This window comes from Rhincodon typus, chromosome 17 (assembly GCF_021869965.1).
Source record: "Rhincodon typus isolate 14 chromosome 17, sRhiTyp1.1, whole genome shotgun sequence".
In the NCBI taxonomy this organism is placed as follows: Eukaryota; Metazoa; Chordata; class Chondrichthyes; order Orectolobiformes; family Rhincodontidae; genus Rhincodon; species Rhincodon typus.
Genome location: NC_063348.1, coordinates 36046465 through 36066082, shown reverse-complemented (window position 1 = coordinate 36066082; position 19618 = coordinate 36046465). Strand labels below are relative to the sequence as shown.

Here is a 19618-nt window from a genome sequence, read left to right as displayed (position 1 = left end):
GATACTGCCTTGCCTTAAAACTACTTCACTTACCCCAGGTGCTGCTTGAAAGGATGGGCGAGCGATACCTGGTAGGCCCAGCTTATGCTGGATAGTTGTTGCTGATACAATCTGTGCAGAAGACATTGCCGCCATGCTCTGAAGGGCTTTATCCTTCACCGCTTGATCCTTGAATACAACAGAACACAACATACTCTTACATCCAACACAAAGCAATGTGCTGCTCCCCGAATCTAGAGCTGCATGCTTCACTCAGTTACCCAAATGAAAGCAATAATTTCCTATCCATACATAGAATCGTCTTTTAAATGGAGAAACATACTAAATCTGGTTGTGAGTGGTGATTCAGTCAATCCCACAAACTCAACTAAAATTCCCCCAACTAAGCTCCCTCTGCCAGTCCTTCTTTTGCATCTTCTCTGTTCTTGCACGATGAGATGAGTTCATAGAACGAAATAGTACATGAGGAGGCCACTCAGCCCCAATGATTATACTGGTTCATTGAAAGAGCTATCCACTAATTCCACTATCCTGGCTCTTCTCCCATTACCCCACAAATAATTTCCCTTCAAACATTCATTCAAATTCAAGAGTATTCCAAATTATAACATCTCACTTTGTAAGAAAATATATGTCTCACTGCCCATCCTTTCTCAATTATCTTGTCTCCTCTGCTCACTGGGCCTTCTGCCAATTGAAACTGGAGTTTCTCACTATGTTCTCACATTAAAACCCTTCAAACAGTCAAGCTAAATATTCTTTTTAACCCAACCATTGTAATTAGATATACATCAGGTACAGAATTGGAGGTTCTAACTACTATTTGTTGTTATTCAATGAACTGGAACTATTTTTACAGAACAGATGCTTCAGAAGTTGCTCCCAAATGATAGTACATGGTAACTATTTAATGTATTCAAGTGGCTTTCCATTGTAACACAAATGTTTACATACTTATTTAAATGGGTGGATGCAGTGGATACTTAAATTGGTGCCTGGGATGCCAATCAAGCAACATTCTACATCCGGGTTGTGCTGAGCTCAAGTATTGGAGCTGCACTTGTCCAAGCAAATGAGGATTATTGCTCAACTGTCCTAACTTGTGCTTTGTACATGGTGGACAGGTTTTGGTAAGTCATGAAGTGAGTTACTCACAACAAATGTCCTAGCGTCTGACCTGCTTTTGTAGTGTTAACAGTTACGTGACTTATCCTGTTGAGTTTCTATCAAATGTTGATGGAAAATTCAACAAAAGTAAGGCATTTGAGCGCCACAGGATGGTGGTCAGGTTTCCTTTCTTGTAGATGCAGGTGCAAATCCGAAATCAAAACGGATTTGCCCCGAGAGCATAAAAATATACCAGGAGAATAGTTGAGCTGTCCAGGAAAGTTTAGCAGCTTTTATCAAAATGGTGGAATAGACTCTGCAATGTGTCTCAGTGCTGAAACATCAGGGAAATGACAAAGGGTCATCGCACAATTGACTCAGCCTCCATCCACACCGCCCTGAAGAATGTTGTACTGTCAGACTGGTGGACTTCTATGTTAGATAATAAATCAATACTCGGTGTCTGCCCCCTCAGTTGAAAGTAAAATATCCCATGGCCGTTACTCTAAAGAGCAGTTCTATCTGGCTAATATTTATTTCTCAGTGATCTAAAACTGGCCATTTATCTCAATGCAGTTTACTATGCATAAATTTGCTGATGCAATTTTCCATATTACAACAGGAACTGCATGCCCCAACTTGAAAAGGAAACATTTGCCGATATGGGAAGAGCACGGGAGTGGAAGTAATTGGATAGCTTTCATATAGCCTGCACAGAGTAGATGGGTGCAATGGTCTCATGTGCTGTGACATTTACTGATACATCTTTTAAACATAATGCAAGACCAAAAAGAATCAAACAAATATTTTTGATATTACTAAAGTTATTACTAAAATAACTAAATTACTAAAATAAGGTTCTTCAGCACAACTGAAAGCATGAACTGGTTTGCTTCACAACATTATAAAAAACGATAAAAACCTGACTAGTGGACAGCAGAGGCAATATATTGACTATTTTAATTCACAGTTATGCCTTTTTAAACATGGCTTGTCAGTATTAGTTGTGAATCGCTCAGTGAACTGATGTAATGCAGATCCAGTCATACATGTAATGTGTGCTTTTTATTTTAAAATAAAAAGCAAATTTAATTCTCCTCTCATCCTTCAGTGCAATGACATCTTAACATCTAATTCACCAATTGTTGAAAGGATACTCGATATCATGTCTAACGAATATTGTCTTATCTGCAAGTCTAGAGTGTTAACAAGCTGTTTGATTGCATAAGCATCAATTTGGTCAGTAAACATGAGTTCATCCAAAATCTCTTTTACCCATCATCCTGATGCTCATTGATCTACATTGGCCACAGGTCCATCAATGCTTCAAATTTACAACTCCTAACCTCGTTTCGAATCTTTGCATGGCCTCATCCCTCTCTTTCCCATTCTCTAACACCTCAGCCAGCCCTCCCAAGATTTCAGCATTTCTTTAATTCTGGCATCCTATGCAAAACAATCGAATTGCTCCAACTGCATTGGACTCCCTCGGCCCTATGGTCTGGCGCTACCTCCAACTGCCAAAGCTCTCCTCTCTTTCCCCCGACAAACACCACCCCCGCAACCTTTAAGTTACTCTTCAAAAGCTATTTATTTAACCAAGTTTTGGTCATATCCTCTTACAGCTTGGTACCAAATTCTGTCTGATAAGCTTTGAGGAGTTTTAGTACATTAAACGTGCTATTTAAATGCAACTTTTGTTGCAACTGTTGTCACCCACTTCAAGTCATTCACACCAGAGCAAGAACTCCAGTTAATTCCTCTCCACCCAACTCTTTGTCCCAGTTAAAAGATCGAGGCCCAGTGTAGAACCCATTACCAAATAAAACTGTACTTATGATTATGGAAATATTTATTTTTGATCTTCTGTTCAAAATTTGTTGCACTCTCAACACAGCTATGTAACACGCACATACTGATTGCTCCTCGTGCATTGCTCAGTCAGAACAGAAAAGCTAGAATCGGTGTTTGAAATCCTTCAAGTGCCAACATGCTACTCCAAAAAGCACAAGTTCATTCATTATAATCTGGTTCATGTCATCCAAATACAGCAGACCTCTATGCATCAACAAATTAACATACGAGAACAGGTGGTCAACCCCTCAAACCTGCTCTGCCATTCAGGTCGGGTGATCAACAGGTAATTTGCACCTTGACTCCAATAAGCCCCCTTGGTTCCATAACATTTAACAACACTTTTCGCCATCAAAAATCTGCAGTGTGAATCAAGTTAACACTTCTGATCTGTGGCCTTTCAGGACAGTCAGAGCCAAAAATGTTAACTCTGCTTCTTTCTTCACAAATGCTGCCTAACCTGATGAGTATTTCCAGGGTTTTCTGTTTAATTTCAGATTTCCATAGTGTGCTGTTGTTGTAAAAATCTATCAATCTGTCTTGAAATTAACAAATTGCCCAAGAGCTGCCTTTTGTGTGTGGAGAACTATTCTTTGGCATTTCCCCTGAAGAGCCTATCTCCAACCTTTAACTGATGCTCTTCATTTCCACCTTCCAAAAACCAGAGTAAATAGCTTTCAATGACGACATGGGTGTCTTAAATCAAATCAGAGGAACGCTGTCGATAATACAGGTCTCCAGCACGCACAAATGTTCAAATCTTACTACGGATGGACACAGCCTCTAAATTTGGGACCGTTCTCATTTTGGGGCTTGAGATGAACATGTTTAAGCACAAGAGTCAAACAATTAGCTCAGACATGGGAAGCAGGCAAGGCAAGGCAGGGCAGGGTGGGGGGCAGGGGACATGCAGGGGTGGCAAGGAATGAGCAGGCTGGCATGCGGACCACGCAATCGCTGTTTCAGAATGGCAGGCAGGCAGCAGCAAGCCTTCCCCGAGAGTATAAACTTCTCTCACGCACACAATTCTAATTTGCCAAGCAAACGACAATTTCTCCCAGACATCCAAGCACTCAGATAAAGAACAAAATGAATAAGTGTCAGTCTTTTGAAAATACTTACCATGTTGGTTACCTGTTTACAATAATAGATAGTTTGTTAAAATATTTTTGGATGGTAGAGTAAGTAAAACCAAATTACATTTGTTTTTTTTGAAAAAAAAAGAACAACTCAACAGCAAATCGATACAAAATGGCAAAACTGCTCTGGATTTTCTCCTATACTTGGGTAATTTAATGACATCAGTAAATACTGCCCCTTTATTTATGAATGACACACAGATAGTCCATATGTTACCATTTGTTCAACATCAGCATCAGCTGCCTGCTTGTAAATGTCCAATTCAATCACAGCACCAATGGGAAGAAATAGCAGCAAAATTGCTCTTGTTGGTTTTAAAAGCTTTGTCCAGCTGTCTGACTGTTTGATCTGCGTAGTTACAAATTGCTCTCGTCACTTAAAGTTAATAATCGTTGCCCTCTTCTGCCTTCAACCATCATCAGCACCACCAGACCACCCAAAAAAAACACAGAGGAAAACTGCGACTGCTCTGCTTCCCACCTCTAACTCATCGCTCCAGGAAAAGTAATATTCCAAAATAGTGGATTTAATGACAGAAGCTAAAGGGCAAAAAAAAATCACTTCAGCAACCAACATGAGGAATTGACTGAGTGGACAATTTGCTAGAACAGTCTGCTTTTCTTTTAAAGAGTTTTGTTTTTGTTGAAGCTCATTTTTGCACTCTTATCATAGACCTACACAGGAGGCCATACAGCCCATTGTACCTGTGCCAGTTCGTTGGAAGAGCTATCCACTTAGTCCCATTCCCTTTTTTTCTCTCAGCCTTGAACTTTTTTAAAAATTGTATATATTTCCAATGAACTTTTAAAATTTCCTATTAAATCTACTTCTGCCACCATTTTAGCAAACACATTCCAGATCGTTATACCTCACTTTGTGAAACTGAAACTCATTCCCCTACCTGGTTCTTCCATGAACTATAGCAAGTTTGTGTCCTTTCATTATCAACACTTCTGTCATTGGAAATGGGTTCTCCTTCCTTACTTTATCAAGATCCTTCACAATTTTGAAGACCTTCGTTAGACCTCTCCTTGACATTCCCTGTCCTAAGGAAAAGAATCCCAGTATTTCCATCATCTGCACATAACCCAAAACTTTTATCCCCAGTAACTAACATTCAATAAATTTTCCTTGCGCTCTTTCTGAAGATTTGTTATTCTTTTTGCATTTTTTTAAATCTGTGCCAATAATGGGACTTAAAACAACTACTAACATGAGGTTCTTCAGGGTACATTTCAGTGCCTGACACCTTTTAAATGAGATAAAGAACAATTTCACATAAATTTAAAATATCTGCAACGTAAATGGGAACATGTCTCAGAAATAAACAAAGGGGAGTGGAAATAAATCCTTAAACTCCAATTCTTTAATACCATTTATTTTGTATAACACAGATTCAAAAATATTTGTGAAACAGTAAAAATCCAGGACAGTTAGGATCAATATCAGCAGAAATTTTAAAGCTCTTGAAATATTTGAAATTGCTTTCAAAAATGAATTGAATCATTAAAACTTTGTTAAATCAGATAAATTTTGCATTCTTCCTTTCCCTGCTAGAATACTGAAAGCTTTGCACAAACTGCTGCAGAGACTCAAAAATTACTGAATAACTCCTGTGCCTTGTTGTTGCCTTTTATGCTACGAGTAACTTTCTATTAGAGCAAATGTAAACAAAACAGAGTGGTGTACTGCATTTGTTTCTTTTTTTCTCCCCCTAGATCGGCTTTCTAATTTGCTTTTCAGTGGAAAGAAAGCGGTTAGTACAAAAAAAGCTAGCTGTGTCAGCCAAGCAACAGCCAATACCCATGAAAGAGCGTGCATACATAGCTACCCCAACATAATGCATAATGAGCATTAATTAATCCTTTTCATTGTGTAGCAAAACGCTGCTGACCTTACATTCAAGGAGTTGTGTTTCTTTTTGTGTATAAATTATTAAAACCCTCTTCTTTTAGTAACGTTAGTGGAAAGTTTCTGGCACTGCCTCTCGAACGCTTAATAACTGGGTGAAGTATCAAAATACATTGCTACCTTCATCTGAGCACAGTACACAAAGAGACCAGAGGCTCACATCTTGTTTACAGCTATCCCCATTCCTCCAAAGCAAGCTACATTCTTGTTTTCCAATTGATTTTTGAACAATTCAGGAGCATTGTAATCTTACTTTTCAGTCTGGCTTACGCAGCAAAAATAAATCTTAAATGTTATAATTTGCTGGCAGTGGGAGGGTGCAGGCACAAGCATGAGAACTTAAGGTGCGTTATTGGGGTTGGGGCTGTCCTGGATTTCATCCAGCTCACAACACCTTTACACAGAATGTTTTTTTTGCATGGAGAGTGTGGGGAAGTTTGCAGAAAATTTCACTTTGAGGGACCAGTACAAATCTCAGTTGGACTGTTTACTTTATAAAAGCTTTTTCATATTGCTGCTCTTGTATTAATTCCTTCAGTACTTACAGCTAAGCACTAATCTTTGTAAAATGTAATAAATCATGACGGGGTCAATCAGGTGAGAATCAAGTACATATGCACTGACAGTCAAATTCTATGAACTCCTATTTTAACCTCAGACTATGCAAACTGCCACAGTCATGCAAGTCTAGCCAAGTAACGCTTTCATATGCATTATCACCACGTAAAATAGGATCTGATTACACTGAACTACTACAAAACAAATTCCCTCAATAAAGCCTTCACCAGTCCTGGTATCCTGTGAATCTATATAATAGTTTCAATTGAAAAGTGTATTTATTTTTAATTAGGAAGTGCTTAAGCTTTTCTCCTAAATGTTCTAATGACACAGTGGTTGCATTGGGAGGGACTTTGACTCACACCAACACTTTCATTGTGCATTCCTAACGCACAAGCACACAAGAATAGAAGAAATAGGAGTTGCAATAGCCCATTTGACCCCTCAATCCAGTTCTGCCATTCAGTGAGAACGTGGCTAATCTTCTAGCTCATCTCTGCTGCTCAGCACTATCCTCGTATACTTCAATTCCCTTCATCCCTAAAAAAAAAATCTACCAACATGTGTTTTGAATAGATTCAATGGCTGAGCATCCACATCTCTCTCAGGCAGTGAATATGAGGAGAAATTATATTTCTGGTATGCTCTGGCAAACTTACATCCAGGCTTACACAAGATCAGACAAGTTCTAAAAAGGAAACTATCAAGAGTGCCTTAATGTAATAATTTCCCCATCCCTTGAAGATGACCCCTTATTATTTCTCCTTTGTCTCATCTTGCCTCATTAAAAAGTGGTGTCAATGCCCTCAATCAAGTTTGTTTACAAGTGCTGCCCATGATCAAAGTTCAAAAGGGCCACCTTTCTCTTCACTTTCTAGTGGGGAAGAAGTTATAATTAACTCCCCACGCCTCCTCTCGCAGCTGGCTTGGAAAGCCCAAAGCTCTTCACAAAAAATTGTTGGCTTATTTGTGTACCAATTATCTCATTAAATATCAAAGTAAAAATCCAAATCTTTCACCTGGACTCCAACTGACTCGGCAGAATACTGAAATACCTTTTGGAGGAGCTACATGGTTCCGGTGCTTTGGGGGAGTGGGGAGGAGGAGATACATGTAATGGAGTCAGGTTATGGAGGGTCAAATGACCATTATTTGATGGGACATAAAAAGATTTTTGAGGATCTGTGCCTGGCTTACTGAGTGCGTAAAGGCTGTTCCCTGTTGCATGCCAAGTGTATCTGGCGATGCAGAGGCTGGAGGGAAATGAGAGAAAAGCACTCGGACTTCTTTTTCCCCACCACTAGATGGTGTAATGCCAGAGGCAAATAAGCCAGTGCTCCAAAAAAACTGAAATCATTCTTCTAAAGAATTAGGATCTTAGCATGAGAGGATCTGAATAACTATGTCACCTCCTAGCACATGTGCATTGTTTTATGGAGCAATCTGTACAGAAAGTGATGGATTCCCACTGCTTCCCTGTAAGCTACATGGTTAAGATAGAACTGATTCTGAGTCAGTCACCAGCTGCCAATCACCTTTGCCAGCATGTTCCTCTCACTACATTCAAAAAACCAGATGCCTCCTGTATTTAACGAGCCCAACAGAGCTAGGCCAGCTTGTTATCTTCATCCTGTAATTTAGCATATCTGTTAGAATTTTTTTTTTTTAAAGAAAACTGCCTATTTTTGTTTCTCTTCTGTGTCACCATTTTTAAGCCTCTAAGCAACTGTGTCCATTTACACAGAGGCAAATTATTTCCACCCAATTGCTTGTATTCTTTTCTGTGTTACTGATAATTGTGTTGCATGAATCAAAGCCTGCCTTATGGCCATTTTAGCAATGAAACACCCATTTTAGAAAGTATATTTTATCTCAAATGTTGTGAGAATAAAAGTCTTATTTACAAACTGTGTGTGAGTGCGTGTGCATTTTACTTAAAAAAAAAATGCAACACCCAGTGCTAATAATTGCATTGTCCAAAGCTCATTATAAATTCGTACACATGATGCAAGAGCCAAGCTTCCACACATGCAGTTCAAGCAGATTTTAATTTTGGGAGCTGGAGGTTGATTCAGTTCAATATTAGATTCCACCCCACAATTCCACCACCCACCAAAACCAAGCAACCAAATGAAAGGTTAGTTGTTCTGATCTAATTTTAAAACATGCATGTGCTCAGTGTTAAATTGAAACAGCTAAGCAGACAGAGCATGCAAAAGGAATGATACAGTCAGAGAAAGTTTCAACATAGGATAAGGGCACTCTCTGTGGAAGAGGAAAAAAAAGAGGTCGGAAGCATAGCAACTGCAAGCCCAAAGCAGACAAGCGCATACCTTTAGCTTGGAATGAATCTCACGAGATTTCCTTCTGGCAAGAACCTGAATGTGACTAGACACCTAAAGGGTAGGGGAAGGGAGGAAAACAAAGAGAAAAAAAAAAGCCTGTAACCATGGAAACAAAAGCCCCTTGCAACTAGGCGAGCCAGACGTACCTTTATGGCAGCTTGAATTTCCCGAACTTTCTTCCTTGCTAACACCTGTATGTGACTAGACACCTACACAGTGCAACCCATAAAACAGAAAAAAAAACAAAAGGGAAATTAAAGGTGAAACATGTCTTCTGACTGTGGTTGTTGGCTTTTTTTTTGGAAAACATTATTCGTTCCTTTTTAATGAGCTTAGCACTTAAGAGGTAATTGCATTCCCAGCAGGCAACTATACACCAGTGCAGCACCAAGTGTCATCACTGCAGAAACCTTCTTAAAGAAAAAGATGTGCAGCTACGGCTTAGTCTTTTTGAAAACTGTGAAATTGGAAGGCTGACTTCACCTTACTGCCTCCAACACTATTGACATCAATTAATCAGATTGGAACGCAAGTTTTTCAGAGCCAGTTACACAGAAATCCATGCAAGTGATATTAACAAAAAAAAACCACAGCTGTCAGCAGACAAGATTTCAATTACAAAAATAGAAGGCATACTATCAGCTTCAATATGGCTTCAAATAGACCCATAAAAAAAAGCATGCAAAATTCTGGAACAGAAAACCGTCTTAAGCTGCTTATAAAGAACCAAAATGAAGCAGTTCCCAATCAATTAATTGATGTAATGAGTACGTTAATAAAGGTACAACTCGGATTTAAATCCTCAGTCTTAAATATAAACTCAAAATATCGGTAGCAATTCTGAATGAGATTGCTGGGCCTTTTGCAAAGCATTGAAATGTCACCACACAAATTCCAACTTTAATGCATCCTGATCAACAAGTTAGGCTTAAAGAGTAGGGACTGTACTCTTCAAAAATGTTTAGACCGGAGTGTGATCTGACTTAGGTTTGTGTGGGGATGAATTATAGGATCGTGGATTGGTTACGACACTGAAGAGACTAGTCAGTCCTTCCTGCCTGTGCTAGTTTCTGCAAGAGCATATCAGCTAATCCTACATTACCTTTATCCTCCATTGGCTTGCAAACACTTTTTTTTCTCTTCACATAATTATCCAACCACCTTAGATCAGTGTACCCTGGTGCTTGATCCTTGTCAATGGGAAAACCTTCTCCTTATCCACTCTGTCCAGTCCCATCACGAATCCGAGCAAATATCAACTCTCTTTCCAACTTCCTTTTGCCCAACTTCTTAAATTATCCAAGTAACCATTCTTGTAAATATTTTCTGCATCCTCTCCAACGCTTTCACAACCTTCTAAAAAGTGTGGTGCACAGAACTGGATGCAATATTATACTCTAGTTGAGGTCAAATCAGTATTTTATGAAAACCTGCGGATACTGGAAATCAGAAACAAAAACATAAATTGCTGGAAAAATTCAGCAGGTCTGGCAGCATCCGTGGAGAGAAATCAGAGTTCATGTTTTGAGTTCAGTTCTGAGGAAGGGTCACTGGACCCGAAATGTTCACTCTGATTTCTCTCCACAGATGCTGCCAGACCTGCTGAGCTTTTCCAGCAAATTCTGTTTTTGTTTCAGCATTTTACAAAGGTTTATCGTAACTTATTTGCTTTTCAAAGCTATGCTTCTATTATAAAGCTTAAGTTGCCAAAGGCTTTATTAACCACTTTCTTGTTAAGTCTCACATATAATTTTTTTTTTTAAAAAACAACCCTAGGTCCTCCTGCTCCTGCAAGCACTAGTTTTATCACTGTGTCTCTTCATTCTTCCTACGAAGATGCATCACTTCATTCCTCAATGCATGCTATTTCATCAGCCTTGCATCTACCCATGCCTGTCTAAGCCCTCTTGAATTCTATCACTGTCTTCATCTCAATATACAGTACTTGGAATATTTTTGAGTGGGACAGGGAATGTATGTACCACGAGTGACATATTCACAATTTGGATAGACTGGTGAGGTTTCACTTGTCCTTTGTTGTTCATATAAGTGTACCAAACAGCAGAGGACTGGGAGATTAGGCATCTGTACTGAAATATTCTACCAACAGCAGAGTTATTCAAATTCACCAGCAATCAATGTCATTGGTGAAGAGACATATGGGATTAAAATAATGGGATTTATTTACTAATAAAGTATAGAATTGAGACTGGAGGCTGATCAATAGAGAAACAGACCAAGTGAATAATATTGATTGCATTTAGTACAGCTGTCACATTCACAATTTCACAAATTATGAATGAATTCTTTAGACATGGTATTCTGCTGATCCAATTTTGAAGACCAGAGACTATGGAATTCAACTATTCAGAAACATACATACATTCTCAGCCTTAAGAAAAGGTTGACAGCAAAATGCAATTTTAACATCAGATTACTTTGAACTAGGAAGTGACCATTCAACCCCTCAAGACTGTTCTGACACTCAACTCAACTCAATCTACAAGACTTTCATTTCTTGCAACAAAAATTGATTGACACAAGTTCTATGCTGTTAACTTAAACTTCCAAGTTAAAACCTGCATGTCAGAGCATGGAAAAATTTTCTGGATAGAAGATAATCCTTGAATCATTCAATAACTAACTAAATATTACATTCTAGGATGGTTTAGAGGCACTGAATGCTTGTACTCCACTGTATATATCTTGTGGAATTGTTTGTAACAGGAACTGATGCAATGGCATTAAAACTGAAAGCATCCTTTGATTTTAATATCAGTCCTTCACTTAGAGCATCTTCTCTGAAATAAAAGAACCTTTAAACTTTCTCTTTATAATGACTGGGCAAATCAGCACTTCCCTCCATATGCATGCATATCATCTTATTCTGACAATACATTCCAAACATCTGTTTTAAAATGGAGAAGTGTAGTGATATAGAGAAAAAGAGCAAAACACAGAGAGGTGGTTTCAACTGACCACGTTATGTGGCCATGTATCAATGCATGACTTATTGCATTCTCTGCCATTCTCAAGAACTTCCAGATGGTCAGGTTTAAAAAAAAAAATCAGCATTTGTATCACTTGCATGGAGACATTATTGATTTGAAAAGGTGAATGCATTTATTCACAGAGGTTACATCCTTGTGACTCCACCCAAAAGCAAACCTTCAAAATGATAACCATACACGAAGAGATGTAGTCTTTTGTCCAAACACAGAAAGAGAAGGTCATCATTTCACCCCTCAAGCCTGTTCGTTGCTGATCTGTCACTTATACACTTCCTTGTATCCCTTAATTTATTTGATTAACAGGAATCTATTCAACTCAGATTTAAAATAACATTTACCCACCATCAAAACTACTGGTTGCAGAAGAGATTTCAACATTTCTATGACTCTGTGCACAGAAGCATTTCTTAATTTCATTCCTGAAAGACCCAGCACAATTGTTTAGACCTAGTCCCCTAGACTTCGAGTTTCTCTCTAATATGCTCCATCCATCCTTTACTTCAGCATTTTGTTTGTCCCCTGATAACATGATCACAACTGGGACATGCAAATTTGTACTTGGGAAATAGGTACCAGAATACTTAAACATTGAGCTGCTCCAATGTTCACAAAGAAAATCCTAATTTCTGAAGCTACTCAAGATATAATTGAGAAAACGCTCATGGATGATGGAAATTATTCTGTTTTATGTGAACGTAACTGCAGTGATGACAGCAAACTATAAAATTAGACAGAAGAAGCCAATGACAAACAGCAGCTCAACAGAGCCAACTCAGCCAACGTGAGTGACACCTACCCCAATAGTCTTCAACATGCATAAGCCCAACGATCTATTTTACCTGCTTCCTAGTGCGTGTCTTCCCTGTTCTTAGCTTGATATACCTGGCTATCAACTCATTACGACCTGCAAAAGAGAAACACACCAAATTAGAACTATATATCTTTGCAAAAATAGGAATTTCACTCCACAATTGCAGAGAAAGACGTGTTAATTTTGTATGCTCAGAGAGTATAATCATGTCATAAATCAGTGGATTCCTGGATACACAAGGAAATTTGAGTGTTACAGAGACAGAAAGGGAAGGTGTGGGAGAAGGTGAAGATCAGCCATTATTGGATTGAACTGCCAAGTACACTCGAGAGCCCCAAATGGCCTAGCCCTGCTCCTACATTTTTTAAAAAAACTATATATACACACACTGTTCTTAAAGTAAGACCTGGGTTCTGTGGTACTGTAGTTTGCAAAGAAATTTTATTTGGAGCTGAAAAATAAATGCATTCTCTGCTGGAATAGTAAGTTGACCATCGCACAATATTTTATATCACAGAAACAGACGACATGGTCCAACAGGTCTATGTGACAGTTCACGCTTCACACAAGCCTCCTCCTGTCCTTATTTCATCTCTGCTTATCACCATATGCTTCTATTCTTTCTCCCTCATATTTATTTTGCTTTCATTTAGAAATATCTTTGCAGAACACGTTTAATTGATTTTAAGCAAACTGAATGGGGTGAAAATACAATGGTGGGGGAAGGGATTTGCAGGAGGTGAGATTATACACATTTCAAATAATTTACAAAGAATAATTCTGTTGATCACTCGCAACATGATGCATTTCCTCTTGAAACAAAGACTGATGCCTATTTATACCACGAATTACTCAAAATAGTGCTTACACCAATGTCAGCACTGGGACTGCGACAAAACTGTTAAATTTATGTTACATTTTTCACAACCTCAGGATGTCTCAAAGTGCCTTGGGATTAGGTTGTAAATGCAGAGGCACAGTGTGAATTTATTCCAGAGCTTTGTTCTGGAATCTGTTACAGCCAGTTTTCAATATCATTGAAGCAGAAGGTGGTCATCATGCCTATGCTGCACTTTGAGAGCGCTATCCATTGGTCTCATTTCCCCTGCTCTTTCCCTGGAATTCTGTAAAACAATTTTTCCCTGCTGTAATTTACGTAAAGCTCACTATTGAAAGGTATTATTAATGCTGCTTCCACTAGACTTTCAGGCTATGTGTTCCAGACAGTCTCGCCCTCCAGTTGTGTAGAGCGTAGCTTTGGAATGGGAAATTGCAAGGTCACAGCTAAAGTTTAATCAAAGCGCTGAATTTAAGTATCAAGCAGGAGCTTGAGTTTCAAGTTCAAGATAACATGATGCCATAGTCTGAGTCTTGATTGGCAAGACACAATTCACTGAACTTGGGTCACACTCAACATATCCATTGGCCCAATTAAAATAGCTTAACAGCAACAACATGCATTTATACAGTACCTTCAATACAATAAAACACTCAAAGACATTTCAGAGAAGCGATTCTGAAACAGACTCTAACACAGAGCCACATTCCTCAATCAGATGAGGAAAACCTTGGCCAAAGAGGCGAGTATGAAGGAGTGTCTTACAGAAAAGTACAGGAGTGAATTTCAGAACGTAAGAGGTCAGGCAGCTAAGAGCAGGGCCATCTCTGGAGTGAGCGAAGGAAAGTGGAAGGGTGCCAATCTCAGAGGGCTGTGGAGCTGGAGGAGATACCAGAGACAGGGACAGTTAAGACCATGGAATAATATAAGAATAATGATGAGAATTTTAAAATTAAAGGTTGAGGAACTGGAAACCAATGTAAGTGTCTCTAAGTCAGATTTATGTGTGCAATTGCAGGTTGTGTTATGGGTCAATAACAGAGTTTAGGTTGCACCATTTCTTCCATCCTACCATTCTGTATTTTCCCCAGCTGAGGGCAGGCTTGGAACTTACTTCCAACCTCCCCTAACACTGCCCTCTAGTGGGCTGCTTAGGATGTGCAGAACCACATGGTAATTCTCCCTCAAGTTTGTTCTACTTTGCAAAGTGTTTGATGGTGCAGGAGTGGGGGGTACACTACCACCGTTTGGCAATTAGAACATGGCTGAGATCGAAGGAGAGGACTTTGCTGGTCCCTGCACTGAGGCAGAGTGCAGACGTTCCAGTGTGACGTTCTGCCATTGTACCACTGACTGTGCATACAACAATGACGCATCTGCACAGCCTTTTAAGTGCTCCAACACATGCATTTAAAACAACTTATTCCACGGAAATATGCAACTACTTCCACAAAGCACAAACATTACATCAGAATTGCAACTGATCTGTGGTTTCCCCACCTGTCCATTCCTGCCCCACCCTGTCGGATGAGATACCACCCCTAGCTCCAGGAATTGTAAATAATTTACCTGCTGCATAACAGGAGGAAGTATATTAAAGAGGGAATGTTCAGATTCCAGAAGCACCTGTGACAGCTGGTCAACTGTAGTCTCAATTCAAATTCCTGGAAGTATTATTCGCTGAGTTTACAGAACAGCTTTCAAGTGCCCAAGATGTGGACTCAGTTGGTAAAAATTTAAAGTGTTTAGCTTATTATCCCATGTCTCTCACAATCCAGGCTGACCCTTCCAGCAATGCTGCAATGCCAGGAGATGCTGGACAGGAATTACACCGATTGGAAAGGAAACACATAGCGCCAATCCGACACAGGGGCAGCCGGTGGTACTTGACCCTGAATTTTAACAGCACCAGCTATTGGTGCTGCTGTGCTGACAACCCGTTCCCCAGCTGGCAGCTCGTCAGTGCCAGGAGAGTGTACCAGCAGCTGCCTAACGCAGGGGGCTGGCAAGGGGAGGCAGTTAACACAAACTTTAAAGCATTTAAGCAGTCCCGTTTTGGAGAGGAACCCCCACCCCCACCACCAACAACCTGGAGGAAATTGGTGGGACCACAATCCCTGCCTGCTGCCTCTCCCACCACCAATCCCCAGTCCTGCTACTGGGCCCCATCCACTTAAAGTGGGAGCTTCCTCTCATGGCAGAGCGTCTGGCTGCGAACAGCATGGAAGGATGACCTTTGATAGGTCCTTTACTGATGTAAGTTGACCAAGCACTCCCTTGAGGTGGCAGTCTGCTTGTTTTCAGTCTTTCCATTCGTAAAATTCCCAAAAGGCTGTGCATTTATATAGTGCCTTCAATGTAATAAAACATTCTAAGGTATTTTGCAGAAACGATTCTGGAACAGAATCTAACTCAGTGCATATTTTCAAAGCCAAGCTGGTTCTTCGTGGTTTTATTGACCCTCCCTGGGAGCCAGTACAATTTCAAGCCTGTCGTCTTTTGATTGAAGCGCTGAATCTCTTCTGCTCCTTACTGTGGTTTCAGGATTTATGTCACAGGGAAGTTACCTGGTGTCAGAGCCCAGCATTCCTTTCTGAATCAATACAACTAGAGGGGGATTGTTCAGCTCAGGAATATTTGATTAACCTTGCTGTATGCAACACATCAATAACTTTGGCTTCCCAACATTCAACTTAAATTAGTCCACTGGACGTGCTTCAAGACATTTCCAACCAATGTGGTGAGAGAGCAAAACATGCAATAAAATAAAGAAATTAACAAAACTGTGCTCCTGTACAATGTTTCACATCTCTGAATGTCCTGTAATACTTTTTTTGTGAATAAAATACATTTGAAATATAATCCCTGCTGGAAAGCAGAGAAATAAATCAATTTGTGCACAGCAAGATCTCACAGTGGCTCAACTGCTGTACAGATAAATATTGGTCAACACACCAGAAATAACTCCCCTTGATCATTGAAATAGCAGCCACAGGACCATTCAGGTCCACCTGGGAGAGCAAAGGAGGCCTTGATTTAACATTTTGAGAAAGACAGCACCCCTGACAGTGTAGCACTCTTCCATAAGACCATAAGAAATAGTATGGTCCTTCAGCCTGCTCCGCCATTCAACAGGATCATGTTCCTCATGTCCAGTTTCCTGCATTTTCCCCACAATCCTTGATTCTCCAACTGATCAAGAATCTCTCAGTTCTGTCCTGGGAACATTAGCTTTGATTCTGTGCTCAAAGCTCTGGACCAGTTCTATGAACATGTGACCTTCTGACTACGAGATGAGCACACACTGACACCATAATTATGTAAGCAACATTTAATTCTTATCACCATTTATATAATTGATGCTTCCACTCTGATTCAGTAAATGCATTCATTTAGTATCAAACTAAGAAGTCATGCCATTATATCTCATAATTTACCTAGAAATTAATTTAAAAGGTCAAACAGGATGCAAAGATAATGCCAAAAAAACAACTTTTACATTAATTTAGTCTTCTTCCTTAGTTAAAGAAATGGTTTACATTTGTTAAAATTAAAGGTTCTGTAATGGAAATGGATCCTATTTCACACAGCCTACAATTAAAAGAACGTTTCAGCATTCATATAATTAAGTATATGGGTTAGCAACTAACCGACCAACAAAATAATATATCAACCTATTGTCAATGTAGCAAAGGTAGCATGATTTTATGCTTAAATTTAAAAAAACATCAAATTGGTGCTATGTATCACAGAGGATTGGAAGTTGCTTTTGTTGGAAAAGTCAACATCTGTATGTAAAGTGGACATGAGCCCACTTGCTGTGGAAACCCAGCTGTTGCTTTGCAGATGTTGAGAAGACTGCAGCACATCACACATACACATACTCTCTTTCTGATGCCTGTTTGTCAGGGATCATCTTGGACAGAGGGCAGGGAGATTCAGAGAAAAGCAATGTAGGTGATTTTGAAACAACAAGGTGCACAGCTGGATGAACACAGCAGGCCAAGCAGCATCATAGGAGCACTGCACTCCAAATGTTAACACTGTTTTCCCTTCACAGATGCTGCTAGACCTGCTGATCCGCTCCATCAATTTGTTTGAAATGGGCAGGGAAAGGGACGCAGGTAAGAATGAAAGGTGAGAGTTTGAACCAGTCAGAGAAAACTCCCATCAATATGAGGTGGCTGCTGTGGGGAATGAAGGAAAACCTATGACAATACGAAACGTAGCAGTTCAGACACAAGAGCGAATTGATAAAAACTGGATTGCCAATATCCTAAAGCTTTTCACAGGAAAATTATTGGACAATATCTGAAATCACAGATCAGGGAAGAGGACCTAAAGGATTGGCCAAAGTGGTGGTTAATGTTGAGTCTCGAAGGAGTCTAGATATAGGGCTCAGGCAGCTGAAGGCTTGGCCACCAACAGTGGAGCATTAAAACTACAAATGCCAAATATGTCAGCACTGGAGGAGTGCAGGGATATCAGAAAGTTGTAACCTGCGGCTAAATTTATAACTAACTGGTACCCATTCCTCTCCACATCATCGTCCTGAATGCAATGTTGTTTTCCAGCTTTTCCTGGTTGTCATGTGAAGCTCAAGCCCAATCATTTCAAGCAAGTGTTTTTAAAATAACCCATGACTGGAAAATTTGTTAGCATCTTCCAGCATGCAGGAGGTCCCTAAACAGAAATTTAAAAGCTTTCTACTAACTTTAGGTTTGTTTAAGTGCAACTCAGAGAACGTTTCCACTGTGAGGGAGATGCAAACTAGGGACTATAAATTTCAGATAGTCACTGACAAATCCAACTGGGAATCCAGGAGAAACATCTTTACCTAATGTACGGCGAGAATATGGAACTCAGTACCACAGGAAGTGGTTCAAGCAAAAAAAAAAGAGACATATTTACAGGGAAGCTAGGTAAATACAGGAATAAAGGGGTAGGTGAGCAATGTTAGATGAAGAGGTGTGGAAACAATAGTTCTGTGAACCTGCTCCGCCATTCCTCTAATTAACACCCCAGCAGCCACAGCACTTTTGGGAGAAGTTGTTCCACATTTCCAGTATCCTTTTTGTGAAGAAATATTTCCTACATGATCTGTAAACAGTTTGGTTCTAGTTTTAAATTTCTAATTTCATTGACCTGGGTTCTCCCACAACAGGGTACACATTCTCTACATCTATCTTACCAAACAATATTTTAACCTCAATCAAATCAACCCTTAATACTCAATACAATGCTACTTTATATAACCAGTCCTCCATATAAACCCCTCAAGTCCCAGTTTCTTGACGCAGTGCAACTACACTGGGATCATTAAGGGACAGGTCAGCTTACGAATACAGTCACACCACAGTAGCAGAATACTAGACTGTGCACTACATGGTCTAACCTTTCTGGCACAGTGAAATAGTCTGAGATCCCATTAACTGTAAGCTATGTCATAGGAACATGTCAAATCTTATCTAGAGTCAAAGGCCGTTCCAGACCACGTCAAACATAATTCCAAAATAAATTAGCCCCACCTGCTTGCTCCTGGCCCATATCCCCCCCAAACCTTTTCTATTCAGGTACTTATTCAAACGTCTTTTAGACGTTGTATTTGTACCTCCATCCACCACTTAGAACATAGAAGTATAAGAACAACATGGGAAAATGGCATCGAGGCAGATGGTCAGTCTGCCTACGAGGCTGAATGGCCTGGCTCCTACATTTCCAAGAATAAACAAAACAGATACATGATTTCTGCTACAGGACAGGAAGAATATGTTTCTCATTGCAATGTCTACCTGGATTATTGCAGTGTCATCTGGCCATGAGCCTACATTTAACAACAGAACAGTTTTAAACCATTAATTTAAATACAGCATTTTCTTTTATAAAAGTGCATTTTCCCTCCACCAGATGTGAGTATCAGTAGAAAGGTCAGTATTTATTACTGAGCCCCAACTGTCCTCGAGAAGGTAACAGTCATCCACCTTCCTGAATCACCGCAGTCAAGTGTTACTCAGGAGTGAGTTCAGCAATTTTGACCCAGCAA

The 19618-nt window shown here is 39.7% G+C and overlaps 1 protein-coding gene across 6 annotated transcripts in view; it reads right to left on the bottom strand.

Moving 5' to 3' along the window:
• Positions 1-19618, bottom strand: part of tead1b (TEA domain family member 1b) — a 191112-nt gene that overhangs the window by 21073 nt on the left and 150421 nt on the right. For 3 of the 6 annotated variants that reach the window (XM_048606803.1, XM_048606804.1, XM_048606805.1), the window contains 4 exons: positions 12766-12830; positions 9062-9124; positions 4084-4095; positions 34-168 (listed from right to left, as the gene is read on the bottom strand). In XM_048606803.1, the coding sequence (XP_048462760.1) occupies positions 34-168; positions 4084-4095; positions 9062-9124; positions 12766-12830 (275 nt within the window). Of the gene's footprint in view, positions 1-33; positions 169-4083; positions 4096-8903; positions 8967-9061; positions 9125-12765; positions 12831-19618 lie in introns of all 6 variants that reach the window. The other 3 variants (XM_048606802.1, XM_048606807.1, XM_048606806.1) reach the window with 3 other exon arrangements.